The sequence below is a fragment of the Puma concolor genome, chromosome A1 (assembly GCF_028749965.1).
Source record: "Puma concolor isolate L17-30 chromosome A1, mPumCon1.1.hap2, whole genome shotgun sequence".
NCBI classification, from domain to species: Eukaryota; Metazoa; Chordata; class Mammalia; order Carnivora; family Felidae; genus Puma; species Puma concolor.
In genome coordinates this window covers 145,911,430-145,927,620 of record NC_141667.1, presented here as the reverse complement: position 1 = coordinate 145,927,620, position 16,191 = coordinate 145,911,430, and the positions used below count along the sequence as shown (strand labels likewise).

Sequence of the window (16,191 nt, the reverse complement as noted above, 5' to 3'; positions counted from 1 at the left end):
GTTGCACTGAGGGGATTGTCAGCTTCAAACTCCTGTGATTTGAGCTCCAGCCTGCCCCCTCCACTCAGCCCAGTTGAAGGCATTTGGGATCCCCCACCAGGGAAGGGGGAGGTGTGTACAAAGCGCTTCCTGAGAGGAGGGAGACCGAGTGAGGGGGGGCCATGTCTTCCTGGCTAATAATGTTCTAATGTTGTAAATGAATGGAGGTAAGAGACAGTGAATTTGTTCTTGGAAGAGCTGCTGTATCGCCAGCTTTGGGGTCATGGGCAAATCCTTTCATTTGGTGGATCTCAGCTTCCCCATTTTTTTAAAAATGAAAGTCAGGGGTGCCTGGGTGGTTCAGTCGGTTAAGTGTCTCACTCTAGATTTCAGCTCAGGTCATGATTTCACAGGTTTGTGAAAGGGAGCCCCACAATGGGCTCTGTGCTGACAACTCAGAGCCTGCTTGGGGTTCTCTCTCTCTCTCTCTCTCTCTCTCTGTGCCTCCCCTGCTTGTGCTCTCCCTGTTTCTCTGTCTCAAAATAAATTAATTTAAAAAATTAAAAATGAAACTCAGACTAGCTTTCAGTTCTACATTTAGTGACAGCCAGGCAGGGCAAACCTGTCGGTCACATAAGGAGAAGGAAGATCTTCAGTTTAGCAAAAGAAGGGATGGTCGCAGAGCAGATTCAATTCCCTTTTCTAAAGAATCTGAAGTCAGACATGGGAGATTTTGCTTGTGGAGCTTTCACCTACTTGGTATGCCATTTGGAGCATTGCCCGGTGGTCCACAGACTTTCTGTGGACTGATCCATTTTCCACATTGCTGCCAGGTAGATTTCTAAAGCACAAATACATGTGTTTCCTGCTTCATCTACTCCAAAGATGCCCTGCGGCCCGTCAGCTAAAAGCCTAGCGCATGGTAACCGGGCCCCTCTTCCCTGTCTCAGCCTTGCTTCTAGCAGGTTCATCTCAACGACCCTGCTCAAGGCCCCTAAACCTTTTATCTCCCAGTCACAGCACACTTGGCTACTTTGTACAAGTTATCCCATTTGCCTGGTCTAGCTGTCCAGAGAACTCCTTCTCTGAAGAACCAGCTCAAATGTAACCCTTGTGCCCCAAACCTTTGGGCCACTTCCTCCTGGGCAATTACAAAGAGCCTGCCCATCTCTCCGTGTAAGTGACGAGGCAAGAACTACATTCTAGTCAACTTGTGTTCCTGACATGCTTGACCCTCTGGATGGGATTCAAGAAATGTAACTGGCGGGGGCGCCTGGGTGGTTCATTTGCTTAAGCGACCGGCTCTTGGTTTTGGCTCAGGTCATGAACCCATGGTTCATAGGTTTGAGCCCCGCGTCAGACTCTGGGCTGACAGTACAGAGCCTGCTCAGGATTCTCTCTGTCCCTCTCTCTCTGCCCCTCCCCTGCTTGAGCACATGCGTGCGCTCTCTCTCTCAAGATAAATAAATAAACTTAAAAAAAAAAAGGGAAATGTAACTGGAAATACCCAAAGGTGACTGGATGGCTATACGTGTGAACTGAAACCCACCCCGCAGCTTCCCACACGCAGACTGACCTAAAACACTGTTTCAGAAAGTCAAAAGTAAAATACTGTAGCTGTGGACTTATGTAAATAAGTGTTTTAAAAACACTCCAGAGGGGAAAACCTTATCTAGGCATTTCGCAATGCTTTTCTGCAAAATAAAAATCAAGGACTGCGTCCTGATATACCTCCAACCGTGTCTTCTGGGTTCCAAGAGAGAGAAATGCTAACAAGGAGTAAAATCCCGGCACCCTTCATCTTATTAATATGTAAAAAGGCTGAAGTCACATCTGTGCAAGGATCTATTTTTAGTGGACCCTACATACTAAAATCCTAGCCTTGATCTCTTAAACTATCAAGCCTACCATAAATGTTTGATGATGAACAAGCCCATAAAAAGAAAATGCGTAAAATGAATAGAGGGAGTCAATGCGTGCTCTGCCTTTTAATTACCGGCGGTTTCTGCTACAACTCCGCTCCAGGCTGGGTGCAGACAGAGAAAACACATCAATAATTTGGGTGGTGGTGGCTGATGGGGGAAGGGTGTGAGTACTGTAAACAAATGGGTCTAACCACATCGTTATGGATGCTCTGGAAACCCGACAGAGATGGGAAGAAGAGTAAAGTCCAACCCCAGAAGGGTGGGGATCCAAAGGGGGAAATTAAGAGATAAATAAAAGCATTCAGGACACAAATGATAATGTAGAACAGTCTTGTTTTATTACTTTTAAGTCATAAAGAGCCTTTTCCTTGTTTTTTTTTTTTTTTGTTTTGTCTTTTTTTTTTTCCTTTTTTTTCTTTTCTTTTTTTTTTTCTCTTCCCATTTTACAACATACATTAAGTCATGAATCAGATGTTAGGGGATGTGGAGATGGAAGGAAAATGGGTGACGTCACAATATTTTTACAACTTTACAACAAATATAAATCTGAGTTTGTTGCATCTACCAGTGTCTAGCAAGGGTGGAAAGCAAAGGCACACTCAGGTTTATGGACCCTCCCCCCACGCGCAGTGGGGACAAAAAAAAGGGGGAAGGAAATGCTTAAATGCAAAAGACCAGCTCAATACAAGTGGGCATTTCAGGGAGAACACAGCAAGTGAGGAGTTGTGGGGATGTGGGATGGAAGTTTTGACACAGGTCTCCGTAACACGGCTGAGGCAATGATGCCCACGCATGGGGGACGAGACAGTGGGTGCTGCGTGGCCTATGCTCTTGGGAGTCAAGTGTGGGGGAGAAGGTAGCAGGGGGGTGTATACCCATCACTTTCCTAAGTAAGTTCTGCATTTCCAAAGAAAAGGTAAAAAACAATTATCCCAGTTTCTAGAAAAGACTTCATGGTTTCAGGGCACGGAATTCTCAGGTGAACATTGATTCCGCTCACAAAACAAAATAAAAACAGGACAACACAAAACAGCAAAAACCTAGCCTGCACGGCAGCAAAGCTGCAAGGGATGTTTACAGGAAAGGAAGGCCATATGCACGTGTCCTCATTACACACCTAGGTCTCTCATTATGGAGGTACCGCGTTTTCACCAGCCACCTCAAAATTGTCCAAAATAGTCTTTTTTTGAAAGTTTTTTTTTTTTTTAAAGACAAGACTAAACCCAGAAGATCAAACTGGAAATAAAAAGAAATAAAGAGGCCACCAAATATACTGTTTAACTGTTTAAGAACACAATAACCCAAAACAATGCTCACTGTTTACAGTATGTTGACAATTTTTTTGTTCATGATAGAGTAAACAAAAGTCCCCTCTGTGTGCTCCAGCTAATGAAAACCAGGGGGGGAGCACACACCCTCCCACCCTGCCCCCGTACAAACAATAACAACACAAGGATGAAGAAAGTTTTTAAAAAATTAAAAATCTTCCACCCCAGTCAATGTTTTTGCAGCATCCGTTGTGATTGGCTTTGTACTTGGAGTTACTCATCCATCATAGCAGGGACCAGCCCGCCTGCATCTATTTCCACCTCATTTCTTTGTGTGCAGCGCACGTGTGTGCTGAGCCCATGGCTTGGAGACACCTCCCAGGTGCCTGGCAACCGCACACAGCGTGTTCTCCAGCCAGAGGACACAGCAGAAATGAGGAGCTGGGACGTTAGACCCTTCTCTGCTGGCCAATGAGGATATCACCATGTTGAAATGATCTGAGAATCTAGGGGAAGGAGGGAACGCTGGAGGGAGGGTATTGCCGCCCACAACACTGGGGGCCATGCTTGGTAGCACAGCCAAGGGGTGGGTGGAGTTGGCACTAGAAGGAAGTGTGAATCGGAGGGCGTGGTGCCGCCCAGCTCTCCCAGGCTGCAGGATTATTACCATCACCACTACATTCTTCTTCCATCTGCTAGATGCTAATCTTCCAGAGGGCTGGAGTGGGGGTGGGGGGAGGGAGGGTCAAATAAATATCTGCATTTATTTCAAAAGGGGGGGGGAAGTGTATCATAACGACAGTTTACAAGTGTACACAACTCAGGGTGTAAGGCACAAATTTACATGTGGAAAAGAGGCTATTCACAGATGTAACCCCACGAAAAACCCGTGTGAGCAAACCATTAATTTATGCAAAGTAGCAGCCAGCGTATTAATTAGTTCACACCTTTAGTGGATTTTGTTTGCGGTCTCACATGCAAGGTGAAATGAGATGGGTATCACAAGCTGGTGCCTTCACAGAAAGTAGGAACCACTGACAAAGCCATGTTGGCAGAAATGGGACGCGGATGTGTCATTCTAAAAGTTCCTCTCCCGGTTGCTTTCGAAGTTAGGATCTGGAAGGACTTTTAAGCTAATTAATTTTTTGCATGTTACAGGCCAGAGACCTGACCAGCAAATTAACTGGTTGATTTGAATAAATATTCCCCTGTCAACTTTTTTCCTTTAGCTAGAGATCAGACAGTCCAAACACAAAGCTCAGAATTCCAGCTCCAACTTATTTACTCAGTGAATTTATTGTAAAAATAAACTCAATTATTCCAGTTAATGGATTTCACGTTAAATAGTTTAACTTTCAAGGGGCTTTCTGAAGAGCTGTTCATAGGATGGTATGTGGAAGAGTCCTTTCCTTAAGGAAAAAAAAAAGGGTGAACAATAAATAAAGAGTTACTTGCGTTAACGGTCACGTTATTTCATTAAAAGAGAGGAGCAGAAATCTATGACATAGTTGCCCAACATGGCATTAATCTGCTAATAACAGAAAGCTGTAACACTGGTGGGCATTTCACAGTATCTGAGCATAGTAAACTTCTGCCATTGTTAAAGTCTGAGTTAGAATTATCAATGAATCCTTTATTTTTTTGTCTTTTGAATTTTCATGATTTTTAAAAATGTATTTGTGTTTTGCAGGTGGAACGCCAGCCCTGTTCGGCAGCGCCCGGTGCGGTCATGGACAAAGACGTTGCAGTCGTTCACCTGTGTGTGCGTGTGTGTGTGTGTGTGTGTGTGTGTGTGTGCGCGCGCGCACATGTGGGTGGGTGCACGCGCGCGCGTGGGTGTGAGAGCCTGTGCGCGTGCGCGGGTGCGCGCGCGCATGCGTGTGGGGGGTGGGGGTGGGTGGCTATGTGCTTTTGGCTCATGTTTGTGATGCTAATTTAAGTCTTTCGTGAGTCCGACCTGTTGCACGGTGTTCGGGGAGAGTGAAGTCCGAGAATGGAGGTGAGTCCCGCGTCGCAAACCTTCACCAAACCACGTGGCCCAATTTCCCAGAGTCCCCCGGCATCCCCGAGGGGGACCCAGCGTCCTCTGCTCCGCCGCGGCCATCTTGGTCTGGTGGGTACTCAGGCAGTGGAGGGCCTCGCCGAGCTGAGCGCGCCTGGCCTTTCCCGCTGGTTCGACACCTGACCCCTCCCCCTGGGATTATGTACACGCGTCATTGGGCTTCATGGATGTGGAAAGGGGGGCAAAGGAGGGTTTGGGGGGTACGTCCGGCTTTAGCGAGGGTGTGCGCTTCAGCCCCGACCTCGTCAGCGAGTTGTAGGCGTTGAGGCTGGGCTGCCGCGAAACAGTCACGGCCTGGCCGGAGGGCGGCGCGCCGTGCACCTGGATCGAGTCCACCCGCTGCGGGGCGGGGGGCGGGTTGTCTCCCCGGCCAAAGCTCTGGTTTCTGGACAGGTGGGAGGAATTGGAGCAGTTAGTATTGTTTCTTTTGAGAGTGGTGGCCTGGTGGCTTCTCGTGAGCGAGTTCGTGGGGTAGCTCCTCTTATAGTCAAGGCCGTAGGAGGAGGAGTGGTGCATTTCCAGCCGCTTGCTCAGGCCGTTCTGAGACAGGGAGGCTCCCGGAGGGCCCAGGGAGGCCTCCCGCTGGGGGACTTTGGGGGGCAGGCTGTCCAGGTTCTCCACGAGGTTCACCCCGTGGTTGGGACTCTTGCTGCTGAGATGCTCCTTGATGGTCTTATACTCCAGGGTGGCCGCCTGGTCCTCCAGCGCCATCTGGGCCACCTCGCTCATTTTGGGCTGGTCCACGTACTCATGCGGGTAGCCCTGCTGCGTGATGGGCAGGACCACCACGCTGGGGATGTGGCTGGGGGAGGCCCGGAGGGGCAGGTCCGTGGGGATCACGGGGGAGCCCATGGGGGGCATGTCCTTGGTGCACGCATTGATGAGGTTCTGGTTCCTCTCCCACTCGCGGCTGCCGCGGCTGGGCTTCCGCTTCTGCTGCAGTGTTGGGGTGGACTCCGGGGTGGGCAAGGCCGCCAGGTCTAAGTGGTGCTGATCAGCCTTGATGAGCATCTTGGCCGTGTTGCCGGGAGTGGCGAGCTTGCCGTTGTGCATGAGTGGTGTGAGGATGGCCTCCGGCTTCGGGTCTTTGGACTGGCTGTCCCCAAAGAGGCCGCTGAGCTTGGTGACGCTGCTCATGGAGCCCCGGCGCGAGTGGGTGAGCTCCTTCTCTTTGCGCTGCACGGCGGACACGTCTTTGCGCCTGTGGTCGCAGACGCAATAGACGATGATGCCGGAGAAGACGGCCCCCATGACAAAAGCCAGGATGACCGCAATGGCCAAGAGGGTGACGGGGACGAGCTGGTCATGGCCTTTGAGGTAACTTTCCCGAATCACTCCTGCAATAGACATCGCATACGGTTTTAAGACATGAAAGCACACTGCGAGGCGTATTTTGGTTTGAAGTTCACCCCGTTAATTAATAACAGTAATAAGTGACAATAGCACCTCTGCACAACTTGTCTTGGGGCGCAGCTTGCCAAACGTTAACTAATTAACCCCCCCCCCCCCCCCGTGAAGTATGCAAATAGACTTCCTTTGTTGCTTCTTTGTGTTCTGAAAAAGTGCTTTAACCTCTGTCAAGTATATGCTCTTTCTACTTTGTTTCAGCCCCTGGAATATGACGATTTTTCATTTCCAGAATTTGTCCCTCCTCCTTTCCCCCTTCATCTTTTTTCCATCTTACCCTCATAACATTGGGATAATGGAGATATTTTGAGTATGGGGGAGGAAGAGGCAACAATTTTATGCCTGTTAAATGAACAAATGGCACAACCCTCTAGGCTTCCAGGGTCTTTTCTTATGACTTCTTTGTGGGGCCCGTGGCCTCTATCTGGAGAAAAGCTGTGTTTGCATTTCAGGCAACTGGAGGAAAGAGCACGTGTGTCATTTACAGTGAAAAGAAAACAGTTAAAGCTCACATTACAAATGTTTATGCTGATTTTCTATCATCCTTCTCAAAAAAAAAACACCCACAAAAACCCATGTGCACTCAATTTCAGGTAAATATGCTGAATATGTGAATGAAGCTCTTCCCTTCCTTAAACTGAAAGAATATTTAAGGGGAAGAAAAAGACCATTTGGGGCCCTGTAGTGGGTTTGAGAAGCGTCAGGTCTCATTATTACAGTGAGGGTTTGCTGCCACGGTGAGATTCTTCAGCAGAGCTAATCTCTTCAATTTAATAAAAATTATGTGACTACACCCGTCAATAATCTTACACTACATTAACCGAGATGCTGTATTTTTGAAGAAAGTTGCTTTCTCCCTGTTCCTGCTTAATCAGCCACCAAGCTGAGAGGCTCTAATCAAATGGAAACACTGAAGCTCTTAGTTTTTAATACCAAGTGAGAATACACATCACAATTGTCAGATCTTAAGTGCTTGATGCGGTAGCTAAAAACAAAATCTCAAATACCTCAATTCCTGCCTCTGGAGAAAGAACATGAATACGTTAGAGACACTGCATGGGCTGAGGAAATATAAACATTGTTCCTATTACGGAAATGATAGTAAGACAGAAAATGTACCTTCTCTGGTCTCAGGAGAAACATTTTTCATCTACTAAATCAACTCTTTCTGGAATATGTTTAATGTATTTTACTGGCAGATATTGCTGGCACAGAATTAGAATGAAGCAAAATGAAACTCTTACCCCTTCCTAAACCCACAACATGCAACCCTTCAACTTCTGCTGAGATACTTTGTAACCATCACAGCTGAGACCTTGAAGAAGTGCAGCTTTGTCATGGGATCTTTCTGCTAAAATATTTTGATTGGTGAAGCCCTGGTTTTAAAACTCAGAAGCCTTTGCCTGTTGAAAAGAACATTCTCTTTCTCTTTTCTTTCTAAACATTCCTCCTCCCCTCAGTTGTGACATCACAGTTGGTCGCTGTGGAAATGATTGTCCTGTGACAAAGGATTGTGACTTCAGGGGCGAATAAATAGAAGCAGCAGATATCTCTTGAGAAACAAAGATTCTGTGATTAAACAAATGCCCTTGGTAATGAAGGGCAGGCAGGCACTTCACCCCAGGGAAAAAGTCTGTAAGATGGCAAGATTCTGAATAATTTCCAAATGTGACACTTCTCAAATATTTCCAGATTTATCTTCGTGAACTTTTAAGGGGGTAGAAACGGAGAAGCAAAAAACAGCAGGGGATTCAGCTATAACTCACACCTTTTATATCGTGGAGCTCCCCAAACGGTGAGGTGCCTTGCATTCAAATCTGTTTTAATACCTAGTCACAGAGGAACTGGGCTAATGAAAATTTCTTCCTTAAATTTGCATTTCCTTGTTGTAATGCTGAAATAGCAACTGATTTTCTTTCAGTTTTGATTATGTTTGGTGTTCTATTGAACATCATTTTTAACCACCTACATACAATGGCACAAAAATGTACACCTGTGAATAAAATGAGTTTGATTTCCCTCATTGACTTGGTGATCTCAGTGGATTTTAACCACAGGGTAGACCTCGCCCATGGGGTGGGGGGAACTAGGTAAATTTTTCTTAGCGGGTATTTCATGGATCTCGTCTTGGCAACACTATTTATGGGGCTGTGTCTTCCCAATAAATGCATACTTATAATAGGTAGTTATCTACAGTTGACTTTGGTATTTTACAATTTAAATTGCCTCTCAGGGCCGCCTGGGTGGCTCAGTCGGTTAAGCGCCTGACTTCAGCTCAGGTCATGATCTCGCGGTCCGTGAGTTCAAGCCCCGCGTTGGGCTCTGTGCTGACCGCTCAGAGCCTGGAGCCTGTTTCGGATTCTGTGTCTCCCTCTCTCTCTGACCCTCCCCCAGTCATGCTCTGTCTCTCTCTGTCTCAAAAATAAATAAACGTTAAAAAAAAATTAAAAAAAAAATAAATTGCCTTTCAGCTTGAGAGGAACTGGGAAAGAAGAATAAGGCTAAAGCAGTCCCATGTATTTTATTCATTATTTAATTGGGAAAAATGTAAAAGTTTCAAGGTTATCCAGGGCTGCTTTACTTTTAGTTCCCAAATATTCCTCTTTGATGTCTGAAGGTCCTTGACTGTTTTAATCTCATGGAAAGCACTTGCTCTTTTACTGGGAAGAACATTTTTAAGGGAATAACATTTGAGTTCAAGTTTTTGGTTGTTAACAAATCAAGTAGGGTCTGACCTTTGAGAAAAATGGTGTCTCACCCCTCCCCCCCTACTCCATCTCATTTTGTTATGTAAATAGTGCCCTTAAAAAACTCGCATCCCTTCAGTTTTGAGATCACTACCATGAAGCAGGTGGCTTCCCTCATCTGCTTGTGTAAATTCAGAAATCCCATGTCCAAAGTTGGAAATAGATCAGAGATTAAGTTGAAAGCGCAGTCAAGAAGAGAAGAAGTTCTAAGTTATTCTTGGAAAATGCCTTCCAAACTTAAAGCTTTCTGCTTATATCGTGAAAAGGGCAAAGGGGCATTCGTGGAAATGATGGCATCAACTTTGTGACATTGGTCACTGTCAAGAACTAAACACTGGGTTTGTCAGAGGGGTGGGGTACAACCAGCGCTAGCGGTCTCCGAAGGCCTGGGGTCTTAAGCTCCCACTTGCTGTTGTGTGACCTTTCTGGCAGGTGACTTATCGTCTCTGGGCCTCAGTTTTTTCATTTGCAACGTGGGTTCACACTCTTAAAGCCTTATGGGGTTCTTGCAAGAATCTAATGGAGTGACGAATAAGAAAGAACTTAAATGCTGTAGTTTACTGGACAAATCTGAAGGTCAAAAGAAGCCACAGAAGAGAAGTGGGTTAGTAGCTCACTGAGGGCATAAGCTGCTCCATTTCATTCCATTTGTTATGTATGGGTCTCCCTGGGGAGGAGGGCGGACCTCTCCTTCCCAGCTCCAGACCTTGTGCTGTCCAAATGCTGCCAAAGGGATGATGTGTTGAGGCAACATAAGAGAGCACATACCTCTGTTTCAGGACTGCCTGTAGGTTCTGCATTGTGAAGTAAGTAAAACAACAAAAGCGGGAAGTGTTGAACAAAACACGGTGATTATAGACTTCTGGTGGACTAATAATCTTGGATTCAGCTCCTTGAGGGCAGGGACTCTAGTTTATATGCATTTATAACCTTTCTATCACCAGGGATCTTAGTTGGGCCCTTGATAAATGATTATTGAATAAATGGGTTTGCGGTACATTGTAGAGACCCTTTTAAGTGGGCCTCTGAAGTTGGTGGGTCATTTTTGGAGTGACCATAACCTGAAGTCACAGAACCAAATTAGATCTCCATCCATAGAACAGAATATAATAATACTAACATCCATTAGACAAAAGAAATTTATAAAGGTGCTCCGTGTATGTTCAAAATGATAATGAGGAACTGTTTGAAAAATCAAAAGAAATTCATTCTGGGATAATTCCAAAAGAGATGTTGAGGGTAAATGAGTTATTTGTAACAACTGGGTGCTCTGGTGGAATTAAATAATTGAATAATTCAAAACAAATACAACTCTTTAAAGGGAGCTGGCTGAACATCATTGCTTCTGATGTTGCATGGAAATCCTGGGGAAGTGGAGGGGCCTTTGTAGGGTGGCATACTCCATCTCCAGGTATCTCGCTCCCCGCACCGCCCCCCCCCCCCCCCCAACCAAGAGGACCAATAAGAGTTGGCTTCTCTATCCTGGGGCATTGAAATGCCTTCCTCTACCAACCCCTGGGCCTTTTACTCTCACCAGTCGAAAATGGGGCATATAATGAAAACAGTATCTGAAACAGCCTTTGCATTGATTCATTAACCACCAACTATTTCTCACCAGTCATGAGGTGCTAAATGGTTATTCTTTCCACCTTCCTATTGCAGGAAGCAAGGCACACAATGGCTTAGAGATTTCTCTGAAATCATGTCTTAAATTGGCAGAACTGAGAAAGAATAGAATCTTCACTTTTTTCCCCCTGAGGTGAGAGAGTTTTTAGATGCTGGAGGGTTGCAGAGGGAGGTCTCAGAGGGGCAATTTTAAGCTCTTTGGAGGCTGAAGCAATGAAAAGATTATGAACAACCCCACCCTCCAGGCCCTGCAAAATGTAATTAAAGTAAGAACAGTTACAAACTTCAAGGAAGTCCAACACAATTCTGACTTTTCCCACGATGACCACGTGAAGGCATATTGAAATTTCAAACACCAGATTGTTATATATAATAAGGTTTCTGGTAGTCCTTCTCTTGGGTTCTCTACAATTTCCAATCTGCCCTGGAAGCCCAGTGCCAGGCTCTGGGACAGCAGACCTCAGAAAAGATGCCCTCTTGGACTGTAATGTTCTTGGTGCCTTCAGCAGGCATCTACTGAGCACAGACCAAAGCACTGTGCCAGGTTTTGGAGAGACAAAGGTGAAGGAGGCACAAACCCTGCGATCCAGTTAAGGGAGAGGGCAGGTGCTCACATGTGAGCATCCAAAGTGTTTGGAAGCATCAAGAGATACACTGCTTCTGCTTCAGCCTAGGAAGTGGCGTTTAAGGCAGGCCTTAAGGATGTGGAGGATGGCAGCTGAAGCAGCAGTAAGAACCAATGCACAGAGGGAAGGAAGTGAAAGCTGTGTTCATAATGGTCGATAGTTGAACTCCTACCTAGTCACTCATGCTATAGACACCAGCCACTTGGCTATCATCCTCTCACTTGCTTCTGGACTTTCACATAGTTCTTCCCTCTGTCCGGAATGTCCCTGCTCACCTCCCACTCCTCTGACCCTCTCCTTTAGGCCTCGGCTTAAAGGAGGAAGCCTTCTCCAACTTCTTCCAACTGGGTTAGCTCTTTCCTAAGTTCCCCAGAGACCTTAACTTCTCTCTCTTAACTCATCACCTTTACATTACTGTACGTTTGTTCTTCTTTAGGAGGGAGATATACCCCTAAATTCCCAGGCATAAAGGTGCTCGGTAAATATCTGTTAAATAGTGAATGAATGCATGAGTACTTGTAGAGGCAACAGAAGAGTGAGAGCTGATCACCATTTGGAAGCAGGCTGTGAAAAGCCTTGAATGACTGAAAAAGACATGGTGGACAAGCCAGTTTTGGAAGGAAAGTCTTGGTTAATGTACCTGCAATTCTAAGGGTTGTCTTGCCTGAGAAAGCTGACTTTCAGCTTACTCTGCTCGACGTTGACTCCATTATTCGAAAAAACTACTGGCTTCAGAGTCAACAGCTTTGCCTCAGAAGTACAGGTAGTCCGCCTGAGTTTACTATAACTTTTTAAAATTAAAACTTGTTCTCCACTATACTTATCCCCTGCATCCTATAGAAGCTGGGAGATGTCTGTTCTATCAAAGCATGCACCAAGACACACAAACGAAAGTACACAAAATCACTGCACCTGTTGAGCTAAATACCAAGGAGGAGCCCTCCCCATCCCCACCAATTACCTTGCTAAGTATAGGAGCCCCTGGCAGCTAGGACCTTGAAATGGTTAAGTGCGTGCTTTCCCCTCTCACCCCTGTTCACTGGACTGCCTGTTTCGGAGCTGCTGTGATATGATGGATGTGTCTGTCTCCATAGTGAAGTGATTAATAGGCATCTGTGTAAAGCAGACCCGATGACCACAAAGACAACAAAGCCTCTCTGTGTCCTTTAGAGACATATGCAAAGGCAAAAAGGAGAATGGACATTTCCTTCGCCGTGGAGCCAGAGAGAGTTTCGTGTTGGGTCTGAGAGCTAACAAAGATGGCAAAACACCAAGAAAAGCCCCCGGAGTAGGATCCCCTAAAAATAAACCCTTGATTTTCCTTTATAGTAAGACAAGCCTGCAATTTCCTTGAAATCCTCGTAACAACTTGGGTGAATGGAATCTAACAACCCAATTTTTCTTGTTTGAAAATCTTATTGCAACAGAATGCCAGGCTGACAGTCCTACAAGGCACTATGAATGAATGAACCAATCATAGGCCAGGCATCATGGATGCTAACCACAGAGGACAGGCTGTAATCCCTGTTAAGGAGAGAAGAAAACAAATACGGGAAAAACCCTCACTGGAGACAATTTATCCTCAAAGCCATGCCCCACCCGATGGAGATGACCATACTGAAAACGCAGTGGGAACTCTCTGTGGTTATCTCGGCAGGAAGGAGCCTTCTTCTTGTCTTGGGGCATAACGTGATCCAGATGGCTTAAGAATAAACTGAACCGCCAGCAGCCTTGGAAATGGGCTCAGAGTTTATAACTCAAACTTTCCTTTTCCTTTTTTTTTTTTTTCCTGGCAGGCTGAAGATTAGGTACTAGGAGGCGCCATGGTCTTCAAGATGTATGAAGTTAATGACTGATCATGCCAAAGTAGAGGCAGCTTCCTGGCTGCTTAATATCCTCAGTTCAGAAGCTGTTTTAAAACTCACATATTGAGGGGCGCCTGGGTGGCGCAGTCGGTTGAGCGTCCGACTTCAGCCAGGTCACGATCTCGCGGTCCGTGAGTTCGAGCCCCGCGTCAGGCTCTGGGCTGATGGCTCAGAGCCTGGAGCCTGTTTCCGATTCTGTGTCTCCCTCTCTCTCTGCCCCTCCCCCGTTCATGCTCTGTCTCTCTCTGTCCCAAAAATAAATAAACGTTGAAAAAAAAAATTAAAAAAAAAAAAACTCACATATTGAAATAGTGCGTACTGTGGTGGTCTGTGGGTGAATCTACTTCCAGTTCTCTCACCTTTGAAATTGATGCATTTTTTAAATTGTTGTGATGCCATCACAGGTAGAAAAGGGAGAACGAGCATGAAGTTCGTTCTATTTCACATTTTTTAGAGGAGAAATAGCTTCATTTTCCCTTGTGTCAGTGGAAACCCTGGCATCTCTGATCCTTCTCTGCTGTACGCTTTTAGACATGGCACCACCAATGGGAATGCTACCTCCGTAGCATGGATTGAAGTCTAGATTGGGAGTCATGATGAGGTAACTTTTAAAAGCCATATCCTGAAATGTGGGTCAGTGTTTTCACGTGTTAGAACTATCACTGTCTTTGTAAAGGTGATGATCATTTCAGGTGGGCAAAGTTTTAGCAAAATTTACATGGTTTATTTTCCTTTTTTTTTTTTTAAAGCTTTTCTTTCTAATTAGACTGGAAACCGAGTGTCTAAGGAGTTTCTTCTGAAACCAGACAAAACATTTCTATTTTCCGACTTTCTAATCCCATCTTCCTTTGCTCTCTCACAAGGCATCAAAACCACAAAATGGGGAAGTGGATCTCCCACTAAAATTTCACTAATACTGTGAAATTCAGGTGATTCTTTGGATTATTTTCAGCGCTTTGATTTTTTTTCTCCACAAAGCAAAGACGACACAAATAGGAGGAAACAAGGCTGTTTGAATACTAAAGCTGCCAACTTAAACTTGCTGGAGATGTCATTCTTGGGATCTGGATTATGAATGAGGCTGGGTGTTACTGGTCAAGAACATGAACTGGTCAAGAACATGAACATAACGACCTGGGCTTAAGTCTTGGCTTTAGAACTAACGAACTTTGTGATCTTGGACAAGTCACTTAGTCTCTCTGAGCATTAGTGGTGTTGGCTAGCAGATGGGTGTCATTGGAAGGATTTAATAGATTAAACGAATGAACGCATGTAAAGCACTTGGCATTGTGCGGGACATTTGTTAATGGTCAATGTACTGTAATGGAAGTGTTTCTAGAATTTCAGACAGGTTACCTGCCTTGTACAGGGTCCAAGGTAGACTGTTTTAATATGACACTTTGGTAGGGTTTGATTGTGTCAGCCAAGAGTAGAAAAGTCAAGATTAAAAAAAAAAAAAAAACGGGACGCCTGGGTGGCTCAGTCGGTTAGGTGTCCGACTTCGGCTCAGGTCATGATCTCTCAGTTTGTGGGTTCGAGCCCCACATCGGGCTCTGTGCTGACAGCTCAGAGCCTGGAGCCTGCTTCCGATTCTGTCTCCCTCTCTGCCCCTCCCTCACTCATGCTTTGTCTCTCTCTTTCAAACATAACATATACGTTAAAAAATTAAAAATAAAAATATAAAACAAAATATTAGAGAAGGACCTTAAGTAGGATAACACATAACAACTTGGAAAGTGTCCCAAATCAGTGCTGCTCGATACCAGCATCACCTGGAACTTGTTAAACATACAAATCCCCGGGTCCTACCCAGACTTTCTGAATCAGAACCTCTGGCGTTGGGGCTCAGAAATTTGTGTTTTAACAAGGCCTCCAGATGATTCTTATTTTCACTAAAACTTGAGCAACACTGCCCTGCGTGACACGAATGGTATGCCAGAAAACGAACGTTTAGTTTTAAAGTCCAGCCTCATGGACTACTGAGGCAATGCATTGCCAGACTTTCAACATGATTTCTAAAATAAATAAATAAATGCGGTGCTCCGTGGTCAAAGTATGAGGCTTTCGTGGGTCTCGGGTATGACCGTTCTTTACTGCGGTTACCGTCTTCTGACAAAGAATACGAAATTGACGTGATTTTGTTAGACAAACAAATCCCTCACACTTTCCCTTGGTACCTGACAGAAGCTTGACATATGGCCGAAAACACAGCAGCGCTGCTGTAAGAGAACCAGCCCAATTTGCTAGAGCAGAGAGCTTTTGGAAAAATGCCTGTGGTCTCTTTATCTGCCCCAGCATGAAGACACAGAGGGGAATTTCTGAGGCTCCCCATCTCTGTCACAGAGGCCATCAGGTAGTGGTTGGTACTACAGAGCCCAGATATGTCCTAGATTGGGTAGGCCCAGTCAGAACTGAGTCCCAGGGCCAGAGGAGGCAGGTACTCTGGGGAGCTCACCTGCGTTGGAGGCCTGCAGTCTTAGGTCAGGTCACCTTGCACCGACTCCGCTCAAACAATGCATCGCCACCAAGCAACCTTAGATAGTGGTGGTTCAGGGCGTCTTTCCTCCTACTTTTGCATGATCAGGCGAGAATAAGCAGCTCAGGAAAATTCTCTTATATTTCTGGATTGAAGGAGGGACTGGAGCTCATTCCCCAAACCAAGGTCCTGCTTTATAATATTAAAAAT

The 16,191-nt window shown here is 45.6% G+C and overlaps 1 protein-coding gene and 1 long non-coding RNA gene across 4 annotated transcripts in view; one reads left to right on the top strand and one right to left on the bottom strand.

Moving 5' to 3' along the window:
* Positions 1-3,175: 3,175 nt before the first annotated feature.
* The window catches only part of SEMA6A (semaphorin 6A), a 136,249-nt gene continuing 123,233 nt past the window's right edge, over positions 3,176-16,191 (bottom strand). For all 3 annotated transcript variants that reach the window (XM_025923692.2, XM_025923694.2, XM_086705834.1), the window contains one exon: positions 3,176-6,571. In XM_025923692.2, coding sequence (XP_025779477.1) covers positions 5,373-6,571 — 1,199 coding nt within the window. In that variant the 3' untranslated portion in view covers positions 3,176-5,372. The remainder of the gene's footprint in view (positions 6,572-16,191) is intronic.
* The window catches only part of LOC147584534 (uncharacterized), a 43,473-nt gene continuing 33,652 nt past the window's right edge, over positions 6,371-16,191 (top strand). Inside the window, exons 1-2 of the long non-coding RNA XR_015250723.1 lie at positions 6,371-6,551; positions 8,334-8,436. This is a non-coding gene — a long non-coding RNA (uncharacterized LOC147584534). The remainder of the gene's footprint in view (positions 6,552-8,333; positions 8,437-16,191) is intronic.